At 44.7% G+C, this 18,899-nt stretch overlaps 1 protein-coding gene across 1 annotated transcript; it reads right to left on the bottom strand.

Moving 5' to 3' along the window:
• Nucleotides 1–5,756: 5,756 nt before the first annotated feature.
• nfkbie (nuclear factor of kappa light polypeptide gene enhancer in B-cells inhibitor, epsilon) lies at nucleotides 5,757–12,955 on the bottom strand. The gene is made up of 6 exons (XM_061270572.1): nucleotides 12,198–12,955; nucleotides 10,352–10,454; nucleotides 9,489–9,699; nucleotides 9,240–9,328; nucleotides 6,408–6,656; nucleotides 5,757–6,335 (listed from the first exon to the last, which is right to left on the bottom strand). Exons 1-6 carry the CDS (start codon nucleotides 12,515–12,517, stop codon nucleotides 6,267–6,269), a joined length of 1,041 nt encoding a protein of 346 aa, XP_061126556.1. The 5' UTR covers nucleotides 12,518–12,955; the 3' UTR covers nucleotides 5,757–6,266.
• Between the last annotated feature and the right edge of the window lie 5,944 nt (nucleotides 12,956–18,899).

Below are 18,899 nucleotides of genomic sequence, written 5' to 3'. Positions count from 1 at the left end.
ATGACAATCCTGTTTTGTCGCAGTAGCAGCCCATCCGCCACACACAAGTCCGCTCGCACAGGGTAAAACCCTGAGCAGACTCCTCTCGACCATCCATTCTGTAGATGGTGTGAAACTTTCTGCAGCAGAGGATCTTTTGCTGTCTCCTGTACAATTTTCTGTAGCATACCATCCGATGCTGGGAGTGAAGCAGTCACCATGTTTATGTGTGTTTCAGACTCATCAGTCACCGGGGTGACCAGCATGTCACTGTTTGGTGCTGGTGCTCGAGATAAAGCATCTGCCAGTACAATATATTTTCCAGGTGTGTAAATAAGTTCAAAGTCGTAGCGCTGCAATGCCATCATCATGCGCTGAATTCTGGGTGACATGTCGTTAAGGTTCTTTTTTCTGATTGTGATGAGCGGTTTGTGGTCGGTCTCTGCTGTAAAGGTTGGCAGTCCATACACATAACTGTGAAACTTTCCACATCCAAACACTAACCCCAAAGTCTCTTTTTCTATTTGAGCATAGCGCTGCTCGGTCTCTGTCATTGATCTAGACGCATATGCTACAGGTTGCCATATGTCCTCATTCATTTGTAGCAGTGCTGCTCCCAAACCATCTTTTGAGGCATCAGTGGAGATCTTTGTGGGTTTTGACGGGTCAAAGAATGTGAGGACTGGCTCTGTAGTTACAGTTTCCTTTAATTTTTTCCACTCCCTCTCATGTCGATAAGTCCATTCAAATACTGTGTTGTGCTGTAGTAACTCCCTGAGGCATGCCGTCTTAGAGGTAAGATTAGGGATGAACTTGCCCAGGAAGTTGATCATCCCCATGGCTCTCAGGACACCTTTTTTGTCAGTGGGGGCAGGCATATCCAATATGGCTTGCACTTTTGACTGGTCCGGTTCCACACCTTCACTTGTGACTTTGTCTCCCAAAAAAGTCATCTCTTTGACACCAAAGAGACACTTGTCTCTATTCAGTTTTAGTCCATGCTTTTTGACTCTCTGAAAGAGTTTCTCCAGTCTTTCATCATGTTGTTGTTGTGTTTTTCCCCAGACGACCAAGTCATCTATGTAAACTCTGGTGCCGTCCAGACCCTCTATCATGGACTCCATTGCTCTGTGGAAGAGCTCTGGCGCTGATTTAATGCCAAATGGGAGTCTTAAGAAACAGTAACGTCCAAATGGTGTGTTAAAGGTGGTGTACTTGCTGCTTTCCGGGTCAAGCCTCAGTTGCCAGAATCCGTGAGAGGCATCTAGTTTACTAGAAAACTTAGCACCAGTCATTTCACTAATGATCTCTTCCCGTTTTGGGATCTGATAATGCTCTCTCTTTATGTTTTCGTTTAAATCTTTGGGATCAAGGCAAACTCTTAAGGCACCTGTGTTCTTCTTTTTGACACACGTGATTGAGTTGACCCAATCTGTGGGTTCTTCCACTCGCTCAATGACCGCCATTTGAGTCATTCTTTCAAGTTCTTTTTTCAAGCCAGCTCTGAGTGGAGCTGGCACTCTCCTTGGGGCGTGCACAACAGGCTTGGCATCATCTTTGAGTTGTATTTTGTAAGTGTAAGGTAAAGTCCCATGTCCTTTGAAGACAGAAGAAAACTTCTCCACTATGTTTGCACTTCCCTCACACTGTTTTTGTTCCTGTCCTTTGTCTTGCATGACTACTTTAATGTTGTCAGTATTAATCTGATAGATCCTCTTTACTAGACCTAGATCCTCAGAGGCTTTGTCTCCTAAAAGAGACTCGTGTCCATTTGGCACAATGGTGAATAACAGGTTATGCTGTTTGCCTTTTGCCATTATTTTAAGTCTGCATCCACCTTTTGTCTGTATTGGCTGATTATTATAAGCCTTCAGGGGTGTGACTCTTTCTGTGAATTTTTTAGGCTTCTCAGTCAGTGCATTTAAATCTTTCTCACTGATCAAATTAGCTTTAGCCCCAGTGTCAATTTTAAATGTTACAATTGTCCCATTAACTAACAGTGAAGCAGTCCATTTGTCATCTGTTACTGTATTTACAGCCTGATCTGAACCATTAATTCTGGAAGACACTGTCTTAACATCTTCATCGTGTGACACCATCTTTATGAAAAATGTGTCACTCAGATCATCACTGTCATCTGATTCTTCCTGCACTGTGTGCACACCCCGTCCCTTCTTAGAGAGACACATTCTGGCAAAATGGTTTTGTCCTTTGCACTTTACACATGTTTTTCCAAAGGCAGGACATTGTCTTGGTCTGTGTCGCTCACCACATCTCTTGCAAGTGAACATCTCCTTGTCCTTGTTTTTATTCCTGGTGTCACTGTTCTTAAATTTGCTCTGTGGCTTTCCTTTCACAAACACAGCGTTCACATCCTCGTTATCTTGGTGCGCAGCTCCGTGAGCAGGCTCCCTGAAAGTCAGTACCTGTTGTCGTGCAAGCTCACTGGCTTGACATATTTTTATGGCACCGCTAAGTGTGAGGTCTGTCTCCCTCAACATTTTCTCCCGGAGCTTCTTTTCATTTGTTCCAAAAACTATTTGATCTCTTATCATAGAGTCTCTGAGTTCTCCAAAATTACAGGACTGAGCTTTGATCTTTAGGTCGGTGAGAAAATTATCAAATGACTCACCCTGGCGCTGCACACGTGAGCGGAATACGTATCTCTCGTACGTTTCATTCTTCTTTGACATGCAATGCTCGTCAAATTTCTTTAAGACCTCTTCAAAGTTCTCTCCGTCTTCGGGTTGAGCAAACACAAAGGTGTTGAAGACTTCAATTGCCTCTGGGCCGGCGATGGTGAGCAGCATTGCTATTTTTCTTCCCTCCGCTCTTCGATCCACTCCGACCGCGGCGATGTACAGCAGGAACTGCTGCTTGAATGTCCTCTACGTTTCCAGTTAGTTTTAACTGACCTGGCTGTTTTACTGCATCCATTGTGTTGCTTCTTTTTTTTTTTTAACCCCACTCCTGGTACCATGTAAAGTTCTTATGCTCCTTAAATAAGGCTTCAGTTGAACTTTATACTAGCTTCAGCTAGTTGTTTATTTAATCACTCACGTCGTCTCATGCTAACACTCTTCTTCTACTGCCTGTGCATACATTCCGTCCTACAGAGTTCCCTTGAGGCTATACAGCCCTCTGTGGGTGATCGTCTGCAACCACATATCATTACACAATACTCTTGTAATTTCCTAAATAAAGAGTTTGCAGTACCTTGTTGATTTTGCGTATGAATTGTTATAAATCAGGATATTGTTCTATATTTCTTAATTAAAAAAAAAAAAAAAAAAAAAACGATCGTAGAGCACTATATTGTGATATATCGTGAATGAATCGCAGCAGGCTTTAAGACAGGGGTCCCCAAACTTTTTCCTGTGAGGGCCACATAACTTTTCCCTTCTCTGATGGGAGGCCGGTGTCAGTTTGTAACAGAAAAAGTGACGATCGTAGGGGAGCTTAAAAAAATTACACGCATAACCAAATAACGGTTATTTAATAACCCTTTCCAGGTTCTTTACAGAAAAAAAGTCAGGAAACAAATAATAGCACTATTAATGAAATAAATAATAACTAAATAACTCTCTCTGGGTTCTTCATAGAAAAAAAAGCCATGGAACATTAACTTTCTGTTGTGCCATGCACAATCTTAACAGATAAAAGTTCAGCTCAGTTGTCAGAGCAGAATCTCTCTGACACATATGAGCAGTCTCTTAAAGTTCTTGTGTTCCTTCCTTATAATCCTTTTGTAGGTTCCAGTAGGCTTGCAGACACCGCTGTCTTTTTTGTTAAAGTTTGCTAGTGCGTCATAGTCTGGAGTAAAATTTGTTGTGGCAATTCTTAGGCGAGATCCGAGGTGTTGGTCCGTTTACCTCGATCTGTGACGGGTTGATGTTGACGTTCATGTGGCTGAACGTCACGTCGCGGGCCGTAGTTTGGTGACCACTGCCTTAGATGATACAAATATGATTGTTGAAAATACTGGGTGCATTTTTAGAAAGGCAGCAAGAGCAGCAAGACAGGGAATGGGATGATTTCTTCAGTTCACGCCCTCCCCCCGTTTTTATTTTTTGTTTATTTTTTCATGATGCTTCATCTGATTGGCTTGAAAACTTTATCAATGTAAATATTCAACTTCATATTGGAATTGAACAATTAATTCTCATGAGTGAATGCATTAGGAAATTGTGTTAATTACCCGAGCCAATTATTATTAGATATAGTACCGTTTTTTTCCGTGTATAGTGCGCAAAATTTAACGAATTTATTGTCCTAAAATCTGGGGTGCGCATTATACATGGGTACAAAAAAATTTTAATTTTTTTTTTTTTTTTTTTTTTTTAGAAAACAAAACCAACAACAGGACTGACCGACAAAGTCGTGGAACAAAAAGACAGGGTGACATTACCAAAGACAGGAACAGAAAGCAAACAGACATCATGACAGTAACACATGCAATGATCCGACGGTGAGCGAGGGGCAGACAGGACTTAAATACAAAACACGTTACATCGATTGAGGTGACACAGGAAGAGAGGGGCGACGCGAACAGAAACTATGGCAACCTAGACACATAGCAAAACTGGGGACGAGACGTGACAAATGTCCCTCGAAATGAAACTTGAAATCACCAAGTTTTGGTTTCCAAGGGTGTTTTTATTCCTCTTCAACGTCTCTCCCATACAGAGCCGCCTTTTTCACGTCCGCACGCCTCTTTCCCGTGCGCGCACGGAGCGCGGAGGTGCGTTTATGGGCAGTCGGAGAAATCAACGCCAACAAAAAAAATTACATCCAGCCTAGTTAAGACCATACCAAAGACTATAAAAATGGGACCCATTGCCTCCCTATGATCATTGGGACTTGAAAAAAAAAAAAATTCATAAAAAAAAATTCATAAAAATTGGGTGCGTATTATACATGGGTACAGGCTTTTTTCCAGCATCAGCATGCCATTTTTAGGGTGCGTATTATACATGGGGGCGCACTATACACGGAAAAAAACGGTAATTTGGGGGGGGTTGTGTAGTTGTGTAGTATTGTTTGATTTGTATGGGTTGTTTCCACTGGATGTAAAAAAAACAAACAAAACAAAAACGTATCGGTATGTGTGTGTGTGTGTTAGGGGGATTCATTGAACGATTCCTTTGAACGAATCTTTTGAGTGAACTGATTCTAAAGATTAGATTCTAAAGAAAGAACTGGAATGCACATCACTAGCGTGCTGGAGCCTATCCCAGCAGTCATCGGGTAGTGGGCGGGGGACATCCTGAACCGGTTGCCAGCCAATCGCAGGACACATAGAGACGAACAACCATCCACACTCACACCTCGGGGAAATTTGAAGTGCTCAATCCTCTTACAAAACATGTTTTGGGGATGTGGGAGGAAACCGGAGTGCCCGGAGAAAACCCACGCGGGCAAGGGAAGAACATGGAATCTCCACACAGGGTGGAATCGAAACCGCACCCTCCAAACTGTGAGGTGGACGTGCTAACCAGTGCTCCACCTAGCCGCCCCCTAATTTAACGTGCATGTAATAAATAATTTTAACTTTGAATTAATCACATGGTACAAACAGTAAAAGTGTTTTTTCATCATTTTGATGTTTATTTTAATATCCACTGTACATGACTATAGCTCATAAGTATTGAACAAGTGTTATCCCAGTACAAGTGTTATGAAATGAAGTTTAGATTTTGCGCAACATTCCAGGAAATGAGTCTTTAAAACAGTCAGTTGTCATAGAATCATATTCACACTAAAGAAACACGATCCAATTATGTTTCAAATCATTTTATTACAAAATAAATGAGCATAAAATTATTTTCAACAACAGGCCAGTGCAATTAACAACAAAGAGTAAAGCAGAAACTTAACACAATTTGATGTCATAGATTCATCCATGTGGAATTATGCAGTCTCATTGCAAAAAGCTGAGCTTGGAAGAAAAAAAGACACCGAAATGACTTCTGCACCACTGAAATCTAAGAAACAGGAATAAAGTTATTTGAAATTTTGATTAATAGCTATTTAAAATATTGAGAAAGAGGTAGATCTTTTAAAAAAATTTAATGGATGTGGAGATGCAAACCTGACCATGAAGAGAAGAGTATCAAGCTGATTGTTTTTTCAGTGTTCAAGTCAAGGATTGCTAAGCAGAATGGTGTCCTTATCCCAAGTGATGCAGTTTGTCAATAGAACTTATAAATACAGATTTAAATCAAAAACAATACAAATCATACAGTTCAAACACAGTCGCTCAGCCTGACGCAGCTCTGTACAGTAGCTCAAAAGTTCACACCGACCACCGACCTGCCAGAGATTTGGATGTCATCAAATGGGAACAGAGCCAGAATCTGAAAGACAGAGTAGTGCTGCAGTAAAATTGTAGCGCAAACAGACATCTGCTGCAGTTAACAACGCCTTACATCATTATTGCCATCAGCCAGGTCCAACGCCGTCTCATCCTCCACGTTGCGCAACATGGTGTCTGCGCCAGACTGGCAGAGGAGATTGGCGATGGCCGTGTCCTGCCGCCCCACAGCCAAGTGGAGCGGCGTGCAGCCGTTGAACATGGTGGCGTCCACATTGGCACCGCCACTGAGCAGCAGCTTCACCAACGTGGTGTCGTGAATTTCAACCGCGAGATGCAACGCCGTTTTGCCACTTGTTCCCTCCTGTATGGAAGCAAGGGTGCACTTCAAAATACTGGTGAAATTCATTCAAGGCACACAGCGGATCCTTGCAGAAATGTATACAGTAATCCCTCGTTTATCGCGGATAATTGGTTCCAAGACCACCCGCGATAGGTGAAAATCCACGATGTAGAGAAGATATATTCTTACAATTTCCATAGGACTTTTATGAACCTCTATTGTATTTTTAAACATTGTATAATGTACTTTTAAATGTTTTTGTAACATTTTAAAGTCAAACTAATTTTCATAAATACTCATTTAAATAAATATAGGAAAATAACGAAAATACATAAGAGTAAATATATACAATATCCGCGCAAGACCTTTATGAACGGAACTGATCAGATGATGTCCGTTTGCGCTACGATCAGTCCTCACAGTTTTGCCTGTTTTGACACGCACGCCTGCCACCTGATTCTCGTTAGCCTGACCCGCTGTGTAACGAGATGCCTGCACGACGCGAGCTCGCTGACCAGTGTAAACGTGCAACGGCTCCGCTCTATTTCTTACCGTGCTAACCGGCTGGCACGCCCCCGCTGCCCAGCACGAGGGCCTCCATACAAGACTTTTATAATCCTATAACTGGCAAACAGGATGAGCCGATCGGGAGTGACAAGCAGACACGCAGTTCTACTCCGCTGCGGAGACGTGATAGTATGCGTGTAATGAAGTGCAAGTCTGTGGTGCTGCTGATATGTTGACGCAGACAGAGTGAATAAAGTGCGGGAGGCTGAGATAGAATGTTGTTAGAACTGCAAAGCCAATCCACTGCGAGGACACGGATCAACATGTTTCCATTGGCCATTGGTGTCATGTGGGCAGACAAAGCACTGCGCTCCAAGTGACGCCGCAAAAAGTCGCGACCATCAGGGAGTCACTGATGGTGTTGGGGGGCACTTGCATGTCTTGTTGCCTGGCTTGTGTGCTTCATTGCATATGATGCTCAGAATGTGTGGATGTATGTGTGTCAGACTGGAAAAAAAAATAAAAAATCTGCGATGCACCGAATCTATCCACAATATTTGCTTAAAACAATCCGTGATAGAGCGAGGCCGCAATAGGTGAACTGCGAAGTAGCGAGGGATTACTGTACTATTAATCATAGTTTGCATTATTGTATATTTATAGTTTACGTTAGTGATGTATACAATTGCCAATTTATTACCAGCACATTAGACGACTGATGCCCGTCCAAACCCAAAATAGAATTTTACACGCAACATACCAAGAAGAAGGAATTACACTCCTCAGCCTCCCTGGTAAGGTCTATTCAGGGGTGCTGGAGAGGAGGGTCCGTCGGGAGGTTGAACCTCGGATTCAGGAGGAACAGTGTGGCTTTCGTCCTGGCCGTGGAACAGTGGACCAGCTCTTCACCCTCAGCAGGATCCTCGAGGGTGCATGGGAGTTCGCCCAACCAGTCCACATGTGTTTTGTGGACTTGGAGAAGGCGTTCGACCGTGTCCCTCGGGAGGTCCTGTGGGGGGTGCTTCGGGAGTACGGGGTACCGAGCCAACTGATAAGGGCGGTTCGGTCCCTGTATCACCGATGCCAGAGTTTGGTCCGCATTTCCGGCAGTAAGTCGGATTCGTTCCCAGTGAGGGTTGGACTCCGCCAAGGCTGCCCTTTGTCACCGATTCTGTTTATAATTTTTATGGACAGAATTTCTAGGCGCAGCCGAGGCGTTGAGGGTGTCCGGTTTGGGGACCTCAGCATCGCGTCTCTGCTTTTTGCAGACGACGTGGTGCTGTTGGCTTCTTCAGGCTGTGATCTCCAGCTCTCACTGGAGCGGTTTGCAGCCGAGTGCGAAGCGGTTGGGATGAGGGTCAGCACCTCCAAATCCGAGTCCATGGTCCTCGATCGGAAAAGGGTGGAATGCCCTCTCCAGATCGGGGATGAGATCCTGCCCCAAGTGGAGGAGTTTAAGTATCTTGGGGTCTTGTTCACGAGTGAGGGGAGGATGGAGCGCGAGATCGACAGGCGGATCGGTGCAGCGTCGGCAGTAATGCGGACTCTGTACCGATCCGTCGTGGTAAAGAGAGAGCTGAGCCAAAAGGCAAAGCTCAAAATTTACCGGTCGATTTACGCTCCTACCCTCACCTATGGTCACGAGCTATGGGTCGTGACCGAAAGAACGAGATCCCGGATACAAGCGGCCGAAATGAGTTTTCTCCGCAGGATGTCCGGGCTCTCCCTTAGAGATAGGGTGAGAAGTTCGGTCATCCGGGAGAGACTCGGAGTAGAGTCGCTACTCCTCCACGTTGAGAGGAGCCAGATGAGGTGGCTCGGGCATCTCATCAGGATGCCTCCTGGACGCCTCCCTGGGGAGGTGTTCCGGGCATGTCCCACCGGTAGGAGACCCCGGGGACGACCCAGGACGCGCTGGAGAGACTATGTCTCTCAGCTGGCCTGGGAACGCCTTGGGATCCCCCGGGGTGAGTTAGATGAAGTGGCTGGGGAGAGGGAAGTCTGGGAGTCCCTCCTGAAGCTGCTGCCCCCGCGACCCGACCCCGGATAAGCGGAAGAAGATGGATGGATGGATGGACATACCAAGAAGACACTAACCTTGATATTCAGGTCTGCGCCCTTTGCCATCAACAGCTTCATTATCTGATGTTGCCTGCTGAGCGCTGCCAAGTGAAGACACATAAGACCTGCAAGTGGATTTTTGTGGTTTGAGATGCGGAAATTTAATAAGAGATGCAATGTCGGTGTTTTTCCAAAACGACAACAAAGCAAGTAGTAGTAGAGTTACATTAGCGATTTGGTTAAAAACATGAGGCGGTGCGGCAGTCGAGTGTTGTTGTAGCTCACCTCTCCAGTTTTGGGTCTCCAGGACCAGAGCAAGCTTGCCGGGGGACATCCCGCTGGTCATTTCGACGGCACACGTGGTCAGGCCGTGATGGCAGGCCACGTGCAGCGCTGTGTTTCCGTCGCTGTCCTGCAACTCAACGCTGATGCTTTTGTCCACCAGACTCTTGACCACTTCTGTCAGGTTCAAGTAGGTGGCGAGATGCAATGGACTCTGCAAAAAAAAACAATAAAGCCACTTTTGACACCACAAATGATTTATTTATTCCTCAATTATTTGAGCAACAAAGATAAATCACAGTGGTGATTTGGAATCATGCTGTTAAGATTGCAAACTAGGAAATGTGTGTGGGTGCTGGCTTAAAAAAAAACATGACTGATTTTTTTTTTTTTTTTTTATATGTGCAAATGTTAGAATGTCTTTGAATGACTACCGAGAGGAAATTAGGCAAACAAAGTTGCCTGGCTAAGAGAAGGGGGCTAAGTGAGTCATTGCTGAGTCTTCTGAGGTTTCCACTGACAGGTTGTGTCGCTTTGCTCCATTTTCACATCAGCTTTAAACTACAAGCAGGAACCCCGACTACACAGCTTGTACAACTAACAATTCACTGCGCGGCTTTTTTTCCCCCTTCTACTGAGGAAGAGCACGGGAGTTTCCACTAAAGAAGTCACTACTGAGCCAACACTGGAACCACTGACAGGGACATCCCAAAGGGAGGCTGATGCTGACTGTATATAAAAGAGGAACACCAGTTCTCTGGAAGTATATCGCTTAAAAAAATAAATAAAATTGGACAACTTCCACAATCCACATGACACCCACTGGAACCTTCTAGGGATAAGAAACAGTCACCCAAAAAACTTACCTGATACAAATAGTTCTGAATGTCCAGGACTTCTTTTGGGAATAGTTGGATCAACTGTTTTGCAATAGATGTGTCCTCGTGGATGATGGCCAGGTGCAGGATTCTAAGCAAGTAGCAAATAAATACTATATTTACGTCTATTTAATCAATAAGTACGTACGTACGCACGCACACACGCGCACACACACACACACACAAACGCACACACACACACTCATACATACATAGTAAATAAAAAAAATCACAGCAGACAGAGACAATACACTTATCTAATTTACTCACCACTCATTCACACGCTTAACAAGCAGAAAAAAAAACTAAACTCAAACCCTGAAGGGGAAGTCATAGAAAATTAAATGTGTTGTGGGCGAAAGACAGAAATGGAACCAATCATTCAAGCTTATTTTAGACTAAAGAACAATCCAAAAGATTGGCACATACATTTGTAAAAATACTTTTCTGCAAAACATACGTGACACTTGACAGTGTCTTGACACTGTAAGTGAATGGCTCTTGTTTCAAAAAAATCATTTCAATTATTAGTTAAGCAATGGTGCATGGCCAAATTTTAAAAATTATTAGTGGTTTAAAAAATACTCCAAATGCATTACATACAGCATTGCATTCACATGGGGTCAAATATATGCTAATGGCTCACATTTCAAAGTCCACAGATGAATGGGTCAGCCATGAGAGCAAATGTCTGCATAAAGATACGACTTCCTGATTTGAGTCAGCATTGGATAAATAAGTACAGAAAGAAATCCCACAGAGGAAAAACTAAAGCCTACATGGCTTTTACTCTGAGCTGCAATGCGTTTGTTTGTCTGCTTCACACGTCTCCTTCCCCTCGCAAATATAGACACTCCATATGAGTGAAACCGCATGGCGTCATAACTGACGAGCAACAAGCGGAAGCCAAATGAGGTCACAGAACGCACATCAATAATTCTGCAACTATTAGACTGCTGGAACACAGTTTGCACTTGTTAATCGAGGCCAACCGGTGACATGCATAAGAGGCCTGCATGGGATGGTAACATTGGCTGTGGCAAACTAAAAAGGTGCAGACTGACAAAATGCCATTCAAATAAATTCCATCTTGTAGGCTGGCAATAACATCCGCCAATGATAATAATCGTTTAAAACGAGAAAAAAATGAACAGAAGCAGTACTGTGCTATCTTGATAAACAAGTTTCTTGGATTTAGAAAAAAAAAAAAAAAAAGATCTGTCCTCACAGCGCACGCTTTGTCTGTGCGTGGGGAAGTCCAGGCTACTCTCTTTCACTTCTGTTTTCTCACTCGCGAGCCTCATAGCAGTCTGTCGGCATATGCATGACAAGTATGTCCACTAAATAGATGAAATCCCCTTCAAAACCAGAATCAATGTTTTCAGCATACGTGCTTGTAAGGAATATATTTTATAATAATAATATGAATAGGAGCTGAATGTTGTGACAAACAAAAAAAAGACTGTGTGCCTTCGAGAGGTGTGACCTGATGATTGACACGGACTGGCTGGTTATTTCAGTGTGCGCATCTCAGTAGGAAATAGCAGCACCCAGTCTTCTCGTTTTATATTTGTGTCTTTGACTGTTAGTAAAAAATTGCTCAGTAAACATATGAATATGCACCTGCGACAGGGGCTCTCCTTGCAAACACCCGACGACGTCATTGGCATGCGATTGATGCGATGATGTGCAAACGTGTTTTGTAAGGCGTTAAAACGTAAAATGGTTCATTAATGTTTAAGCCTCTTTATTTGATCACGGCATGTGTTAAGCTGCAAATGTTGCACTTCATTTATCAGCGTATTCCTTGTTTGCCTTTTTCCTTTAAACTTACGTATCTCCATCTTCCGTAATGGACGTGAGAATGTTCTCCTCCTGTTCTGAAATTCCAGGGCTGGTCGCTGGTGCCTCCTTGGTGTCAAACGTGAGGCCCTCCACGATTTCGGCCAGGCTCTCTACCGTCAGTGACGAGGACGCATATGCCGAATCCAAGCGCTCTTCCACGGCTGAAAATGTGTCCCTCGGCTCGCTGGGCTCGCCGCTGCACTCCCGCCTCTGATCCCCAGACTTCAGTATGGAGCAGCAAGAGTTAATGCCCGAGTCCACACGACTCTCCTCCAGAAAATCATCTTTTCGATAGTCGCCGCTCGCCATTGTAGATCTCCCCGGTCCGTCACTGACTAACTTCCAGATAGAATTCAAAGGCTGGTGGCGGGTGTCGCCGACGGCAACCGGGACTCCAAGGACGAGGAGACCACTGGTTGTGGGAAAAGCCGAAGTCGAGAACTGGTGCCTTTCATGCCACTGGACGACTAAAGACGTTGGTTAAAAGCTTCGGTTACCCGATTGTGACGTGTTGCGCTGGCGCCTTCAAATGTTTCGACGCTCATTACGAACGTGAGAGGATTGCAAAGCGGCTGTCTGTCGTCGAGAAATCCGGTAGCGGGGCGAGCTCCTCAGGGTGGGGTGCATATGAGCAATGCAAGGCGAGAAGGGGAAGAGACGACATGTGAAGAGCTGAGCTGTTTTTGTCACGCGGGGAATCCCCACCCGTGTATGCGAGAAGCTTTGCAAAAGTCAAAGCGGAATTAGTACAACTGCGCATGCGCGTTATAAACAGAAACGGCTTGTCACTAGGGGTGTAACGATTCATCGATACACATCGATTAATGGATATAATGCTCTACGATTTATTGGCATCGATGCTAAACGTAAACATCGATTTATATCGCCGTGTTTGACCACGGATATTAGACGCGACTTTATTTTGAAATCCAGTTCATTGTTGCTTGCTTCCTTTTTCCGGAAGCAGTGCGCGGCGTGTTGTGTTGTGAGCAGAGCAGGCACGTGAAAGGGGAGTCGACAACTAGTACGCGGCTCCTGGGCTGGTGCTATGGCTAGTGTCTAAAAAGACGAGGAAATTTGCTCCCCTTTAGGCTTCAGGTCATTCGTTTGGAAGCACTCTGGATTCCAAAGAAAAGATGGCTCAAGGGACAAGACACGTGCAGTTTGTAAATCCTGCCATGCGGTGATCAAATATTCAGGGACCACAAATTTCTATATTTATATTTAAAGAAAAAACACAACATCAAAGTTCAGTGTTAAAATAAGCACTTTGTATACTACAATACTCTTCTAATTTCCTAAATAAAGAGTTTGCAGTACCTTGTTGATTTTGCGTATGAATTGTTATAAATCAGGATATTGTTCTATATTTTTTATTTAAGAAAAAAATATCGATCGTAGAGCGCTATATCGTGATGTATTGTGAATGAATCACAGCAGGCTTTAAGATATCGGCAAATATCGTATCGTGTTTCTTTGTATCGATATGAAACCGTATCGTGACAAAACCCGCGATGAATCGATGAATCGTTACACCCCTAGAGAGAAGTGTCTTGCGCCCTAGCCAAGATGTCGAGTCCCAGTCTACTCTCGCCCTAAACCTTATACTCTTGCGCTTCCCTCCACGCGGGAGCGCGCACATGTTGGGTGACCTATGACCCCGCAGCCCGCCTCCCTATCTCTACAAGGTGTGTATCTTAGCAGTTGTTAATGGAAACCAGATGTGTCTGGCGCCAATGAGTCTACCTTCCTGGACCAAGCCCCGAACAATCCCACACGAACCTGACCCGAACATGACCCGGTCACACTTTGGCTTACTAGTGAGATATCCATTGCATGATACCAGAATAAAAATACACAACATTCCCCCCTGACGGGGCACAACAAGTTCCCCGGCAACAACTCGACAAGAAATGACATCGGTACATCCAAAAACCTTCCCCCAACCATTTTATGGTTTTCGTCTACAATTTGGACCTACTTTCCTCATCCTAAATCATGCTCAAGGCATGCTACTTAAGGTTACATTAACTAGGAAAGCTCAACCTAATTTAATATCAAATTCCTCCCTGACAGTAATCTGAGGCCTCTCAGGAACCACATTTGACCAAGATTGTATCCCCCAACCCCAATAACTGATTAACGCCGTCCGCACACCCCCCTTCGGTATCACCAACGCCATCAATTTGGAGAGGAAAAGTTTGCTGTGGCCCGTTAGAAGCCCCAAAAAGCTGCCGGACCGCCGTCGAAAAAACCTCGCCAATCTAATGACGAGGAAAAAGAGGGAGGCCCATTCTACACCCCCAGAGACACCTCCCACCCGGCGAGAGCCAGGTGAAGGGAGCTCCGGCACACACCACATTCCACAAAGCGTAGCACAAGCCCCCAAAACAGCAATAGACAGAATCACGGCCCTCAAATACAAATCAGTCAAAATGCAATGTCGTATGGTAAACATGCCACGGGGTAAACAAATGAGGTCACATAACAAAGTAAATAACATGACAAAAAAACGAGGTAACAGTGATGTATATAAAAACGAATCATCAAAGCATGCAAGAAAATTAAACCCCTTGTTGCGCCGCTCCCCCCTTGCATGCACAAGCGCGTTCAGACGTGAAACTCAGTCCACTGAGCCGTCAGTGGGGAGTAGCACTAGTAGTAGACAGCACTGTCCCGGGCCGGCTGTCCGTTCAATGTCCTCCTGTTGCTTATGGCCGTTGAATCCCGTGCAAGGCCCCGGTCAGCAGCCAGGCGACCTATGACAAGCTAAAGCTACTGTCTGTATCAAGTGACGTTAACAGTGCGAACATGTGGAGTCATAATGGCAAAGGCAGCAGCCCAGGCCGGACGTCCTTCCGGCCCCGTCGGCCACCGCTGGCAGGGCAACACAACCCAATAGCTCCAGTGTTACCGGCCCCCTCAAATAATTATTTTGCGATGATGAGGCAACGAAGAAAAACCTGTGTCAATCGTCTCATCGAAATCTCATCAGAACGCCCGAGGACTCCCGACACCTACGCCTCTTTTCCAGAGGCCTACGCAGTCCCTGAAACAAACAAACAAACAAACAAACAAACACTCCAGGACTTATAAATCATTCCCTTCATTTCTCGTCGTGCCGACAGCGTTGCTACATCCCCCCAGTCACAATGGAAATTCTACCTGTTCCTGGTAGCCTTTCCTGCCGCAGATTGTCACTGTCTCAATCACACCGTCATCTTTTTGAAGTCCCGTCAGTCATGTCACTTCAATCGCTCTTTTCCCCGTCCAAATACTATTTTTCACCCCCAAATTCCTTCTTCGGTTTAAAGATGCGTAGCACTCTCAAATCGGTACCCCTCACAACACTGTAGTTCCCTAGATCTGTACTTATGTTCGAGCCACCTCACTATTCAAATCAGTCATCATTCTGAAACAACGCTCATGTAATCTTTCCAAAATGGTACAACCACTCAAATCCTTTCCTTATTCGTTATGCAAACTAATCGTCCTAAATGTATAATTAAACATTTGCCTTGCAATAGCAGCTTTAATGCAGTCATGCGTTCAGAAATTTCCCCATTCCTTGTTTCTGGCCCCCGTCTTCCTCCGACATTCAATGACCTTCCAAACTCTGTTGTGTATCGTGCCACTGTCCATTCCCTAATCACTGTATGATTTGTCCTTCGTGCTTTGACATTGAAAAACCTTAAACCTTATTGTCACTAAATTGTTACCACGCTTCGTATCCATTCCAGGTTGTTGTTTCCCGTTAACTCCCTTTCTTTCAAGATGCTTCTTCTGCTTCTTCCATCACTGCTAGTTGAATTCTGGCATGTCCTGTTAAAGCTTAAAAACAAGTGAATTTGGATTGCAATTACAAATTGCAATGTACTCACCCATTTCTGTTTTATCACTCCCCCTTTTGACACATTCACCCAATGTGTCATTACGTATCAAAGGGAACCTGCAAAGTGTCCCCCCTCATCACCACACTCATTGTAGCCAGGCCCGCGGAACCTCTAGCTCCCATCTGGGTCCCGGGACTGTCACCCCAAGTTCTTGAAACTTGACTGTCCACCACACACTCGGCAACACAAACAAAAATCATCAGTGAGCTTATAGCCCTGCTGACAGCGGACATTTGTACACACAAAAACAGACATCAAGTATCAAAATAAAAACAGTCATAAAATGGATCCTGGCGCCCGCGGATCCTGTCCTAAAAACCATGTCATCAACAAGTTCATCATTAAAACCGAAAGGGCAAGGGTTAACATATTCTTGCAAATTCAACACAAACGTTCCACGAACGCAATCAACAACCTGCAAGAACGAAAACAAGTTACGCAAGCAATGCGCAATCCGCTCCTTGGATGGTGGCTGATGCTGCAAAAAAATCAAGTCACACAGAAAAACAAAGCAGAGCTCGCTCATGTCGTAAGCGAGCTCAAGCGTCAAACATTTGGTCACTGTCCACCTAGTCCGTCACCCCGTCGGGTGAGCTCAAAGTCGTCACGCGTCAAATCGTCCAAAGTCTTGATGTTCGATACTAGTTCTGTCTTGTCTGACCATATGGGCCTTCTCCTTCGAACCATTTTGTTGTCGATGGTGCCCCTGATTGATCATTGAACCATGGTTCCGGTCAGAACTCATCACTTACCAGTTCCAGTCCCTCCGATCTGTACCACCCCTTCAGGTGAGAGGAATTTTATTCTCAACTGCAAACACATCACCCCAACTTCAGACCTCTCTGGCCAATCATACTGTGCACACACAGTCATAGACGATCACACGCCCATGCACCCATCCACACACTCACAGACACACTCATCCGTCTCTATCACTCAGCTCTCCTCCCACACCAAGCAAAGTTAGTATGTTAGTGTGCAGGCAAACATTGACTCCTAATAGTAACTCTTCACATTCTGACATACTCGTCAACATGACCTATTGTAAAATCTCCAATTCAATTTTCCATAAACTCGCCCATCAGATTCATCGCAAATTGTCATATATGTCTATCTGAGGGGCTAACTGTGGGACCCGCGTTTTGAGGGAGCCTCCATACACTCATAATGCTCCTACAAACTCGATCTCTATTACTTATTGTCAGGTCTAAATACCATCAGACATTTATTTACACACTGGAAACAAAGAGGAGAAGACAACCAGTATTCTTTTGCTCGCGAGGAGAATTAGGTAGAGGGCCCAGTTCACAGTCCTCCACCAATTCTCACCTGCCCTACCGTCATCTCCTCTTTTTATATTGGGTTGCCCTGGTTACAAGAGGCGTTGCTACACTAAAGGGAGGGGAGAGTGGGACTGTAGCAACGCTGTTCAGCTAGCTAATAATGTTGTGTGGTGCGAGGCCGCATGGCCTTGGCCGATCCGTGACCCCAGGAATGCAGAGTCTGTTCTTAGATGGTTGGCAGCCTCGTTCCCGGCTGCAATCTCCAAACCTGGATGCCGTGTCCCTCTTGTGCATACACTCCAATAAACGTTAAGTAGATGTGAGATAACTTGCGTGAAGTCTACTTAAACAAACATTGAGTAAATATGGGATAACTAAAAAACTGTCTTGGACAAACACAATCAAAAGAGAAAGGACTTCTCTTGAACTAACAAAGAACAAAGGTGTTCTGTTCATAACTAGTGAGGGCCTCTCACAGATAAGACAAGGAAAGGAGTATAAGGACTCCCCAAGGCTGGCTGGCAGATATGTTGGCTTGAGCGAAGATATGTGACCTCCGGTTTCAGGCCGACCAGCGCTTCAGCAAAACTAATTATTCTAACACTTATCCTAATTAAATGCAATAAAGATGGGTCAGACTATTCCCTCTGGCTTTTTACGTCATCATTTGGTTCTCCCCCTTTTTCCTGTTGTCTTGCTCAAATATGTTTCTCGGTCTGCTTCTCTTTATTGCCCCTCTTGGCGAGTCTCACTCCCCCCCTTTTTTTTTTTCTTCCTAAAAATCCTGCCTGTCACACCATCCAGCACCTCACCCTGCTGCCTTAAATCGTGGCCTATTACCACTCCTTTCATCCACTCACTCGCGTGGTCTGCCCCCCTTCTGCAAAGCTGCAATTCCACACAGGGAGCGCCAACCCTTCTCCCTCGAATGAGCAGTTTTTAATGTAATCTACGTCATTGCTGTCCAGATCTTATATCCTCAGTCTGCCTTGCTGTCAATCCCTGTTAAAATGCCAAAATACCCCCGTTCCTACTTGCTCTAATCCGATCTTTGACAATGGAGTTTGCCCTTATCCAACCTCCGAATATCTACGTCCTCCTGTTATCTTCACCTCCACCTCTTAGTACTTCTTTTGATAGAATCTCCTATTGGTAACCCTAGAGCGGACTGTTTAGCATATAATCCCTTACCCTGCTCTCTTGCTTCTACTTTGCCATGTCGGTGCAGTTGAAATTGAGCGCTATCTCAGTCATTCTCTTGTTACTTGTGGCCTTGTGCGACTCCTATGCATGATTGTGTGAAAGTCAAAAATTTAACGTATCCAACTTTCTGACTACCCAACCTCCACTATGGTGCAACAAACTTCTATCGTATTGAGTAGGTACATTGAGCGTCCTAGCTTCCTCTTGACTGAATCCACTTTAGTCCAAATGTCCTATTCTAAAATTTATCTCACTCGATTTTTTCTTCTTATGCCTGACGAGCCAAAACATCAGATCTTGCTCTTGTTTCTT

The sequence above is a fragment of the Syngnathus typhle genome, linkage group LG22, assembly GCF_033458585.1.
Source record: "Syngnathus typhle isolate RoL2023-S1 ecotype Sweden linkage group LG22, RoL_Styp_1.0, whole genome shotgun sequence".
NCBI classification, from domain to species: domain Eukaryota; kingdom Metazoa; phylum Chordata; class Actinopteri; order Syngnathiformes; family Syngnathidae; genus Syngnathus; species Syngnathus typhle.
The sequence above is the reverse complement of the archived record's forward strand: the minus strand, read 5'-3'. Positions and strand labels throughout refer to the sequence as shown.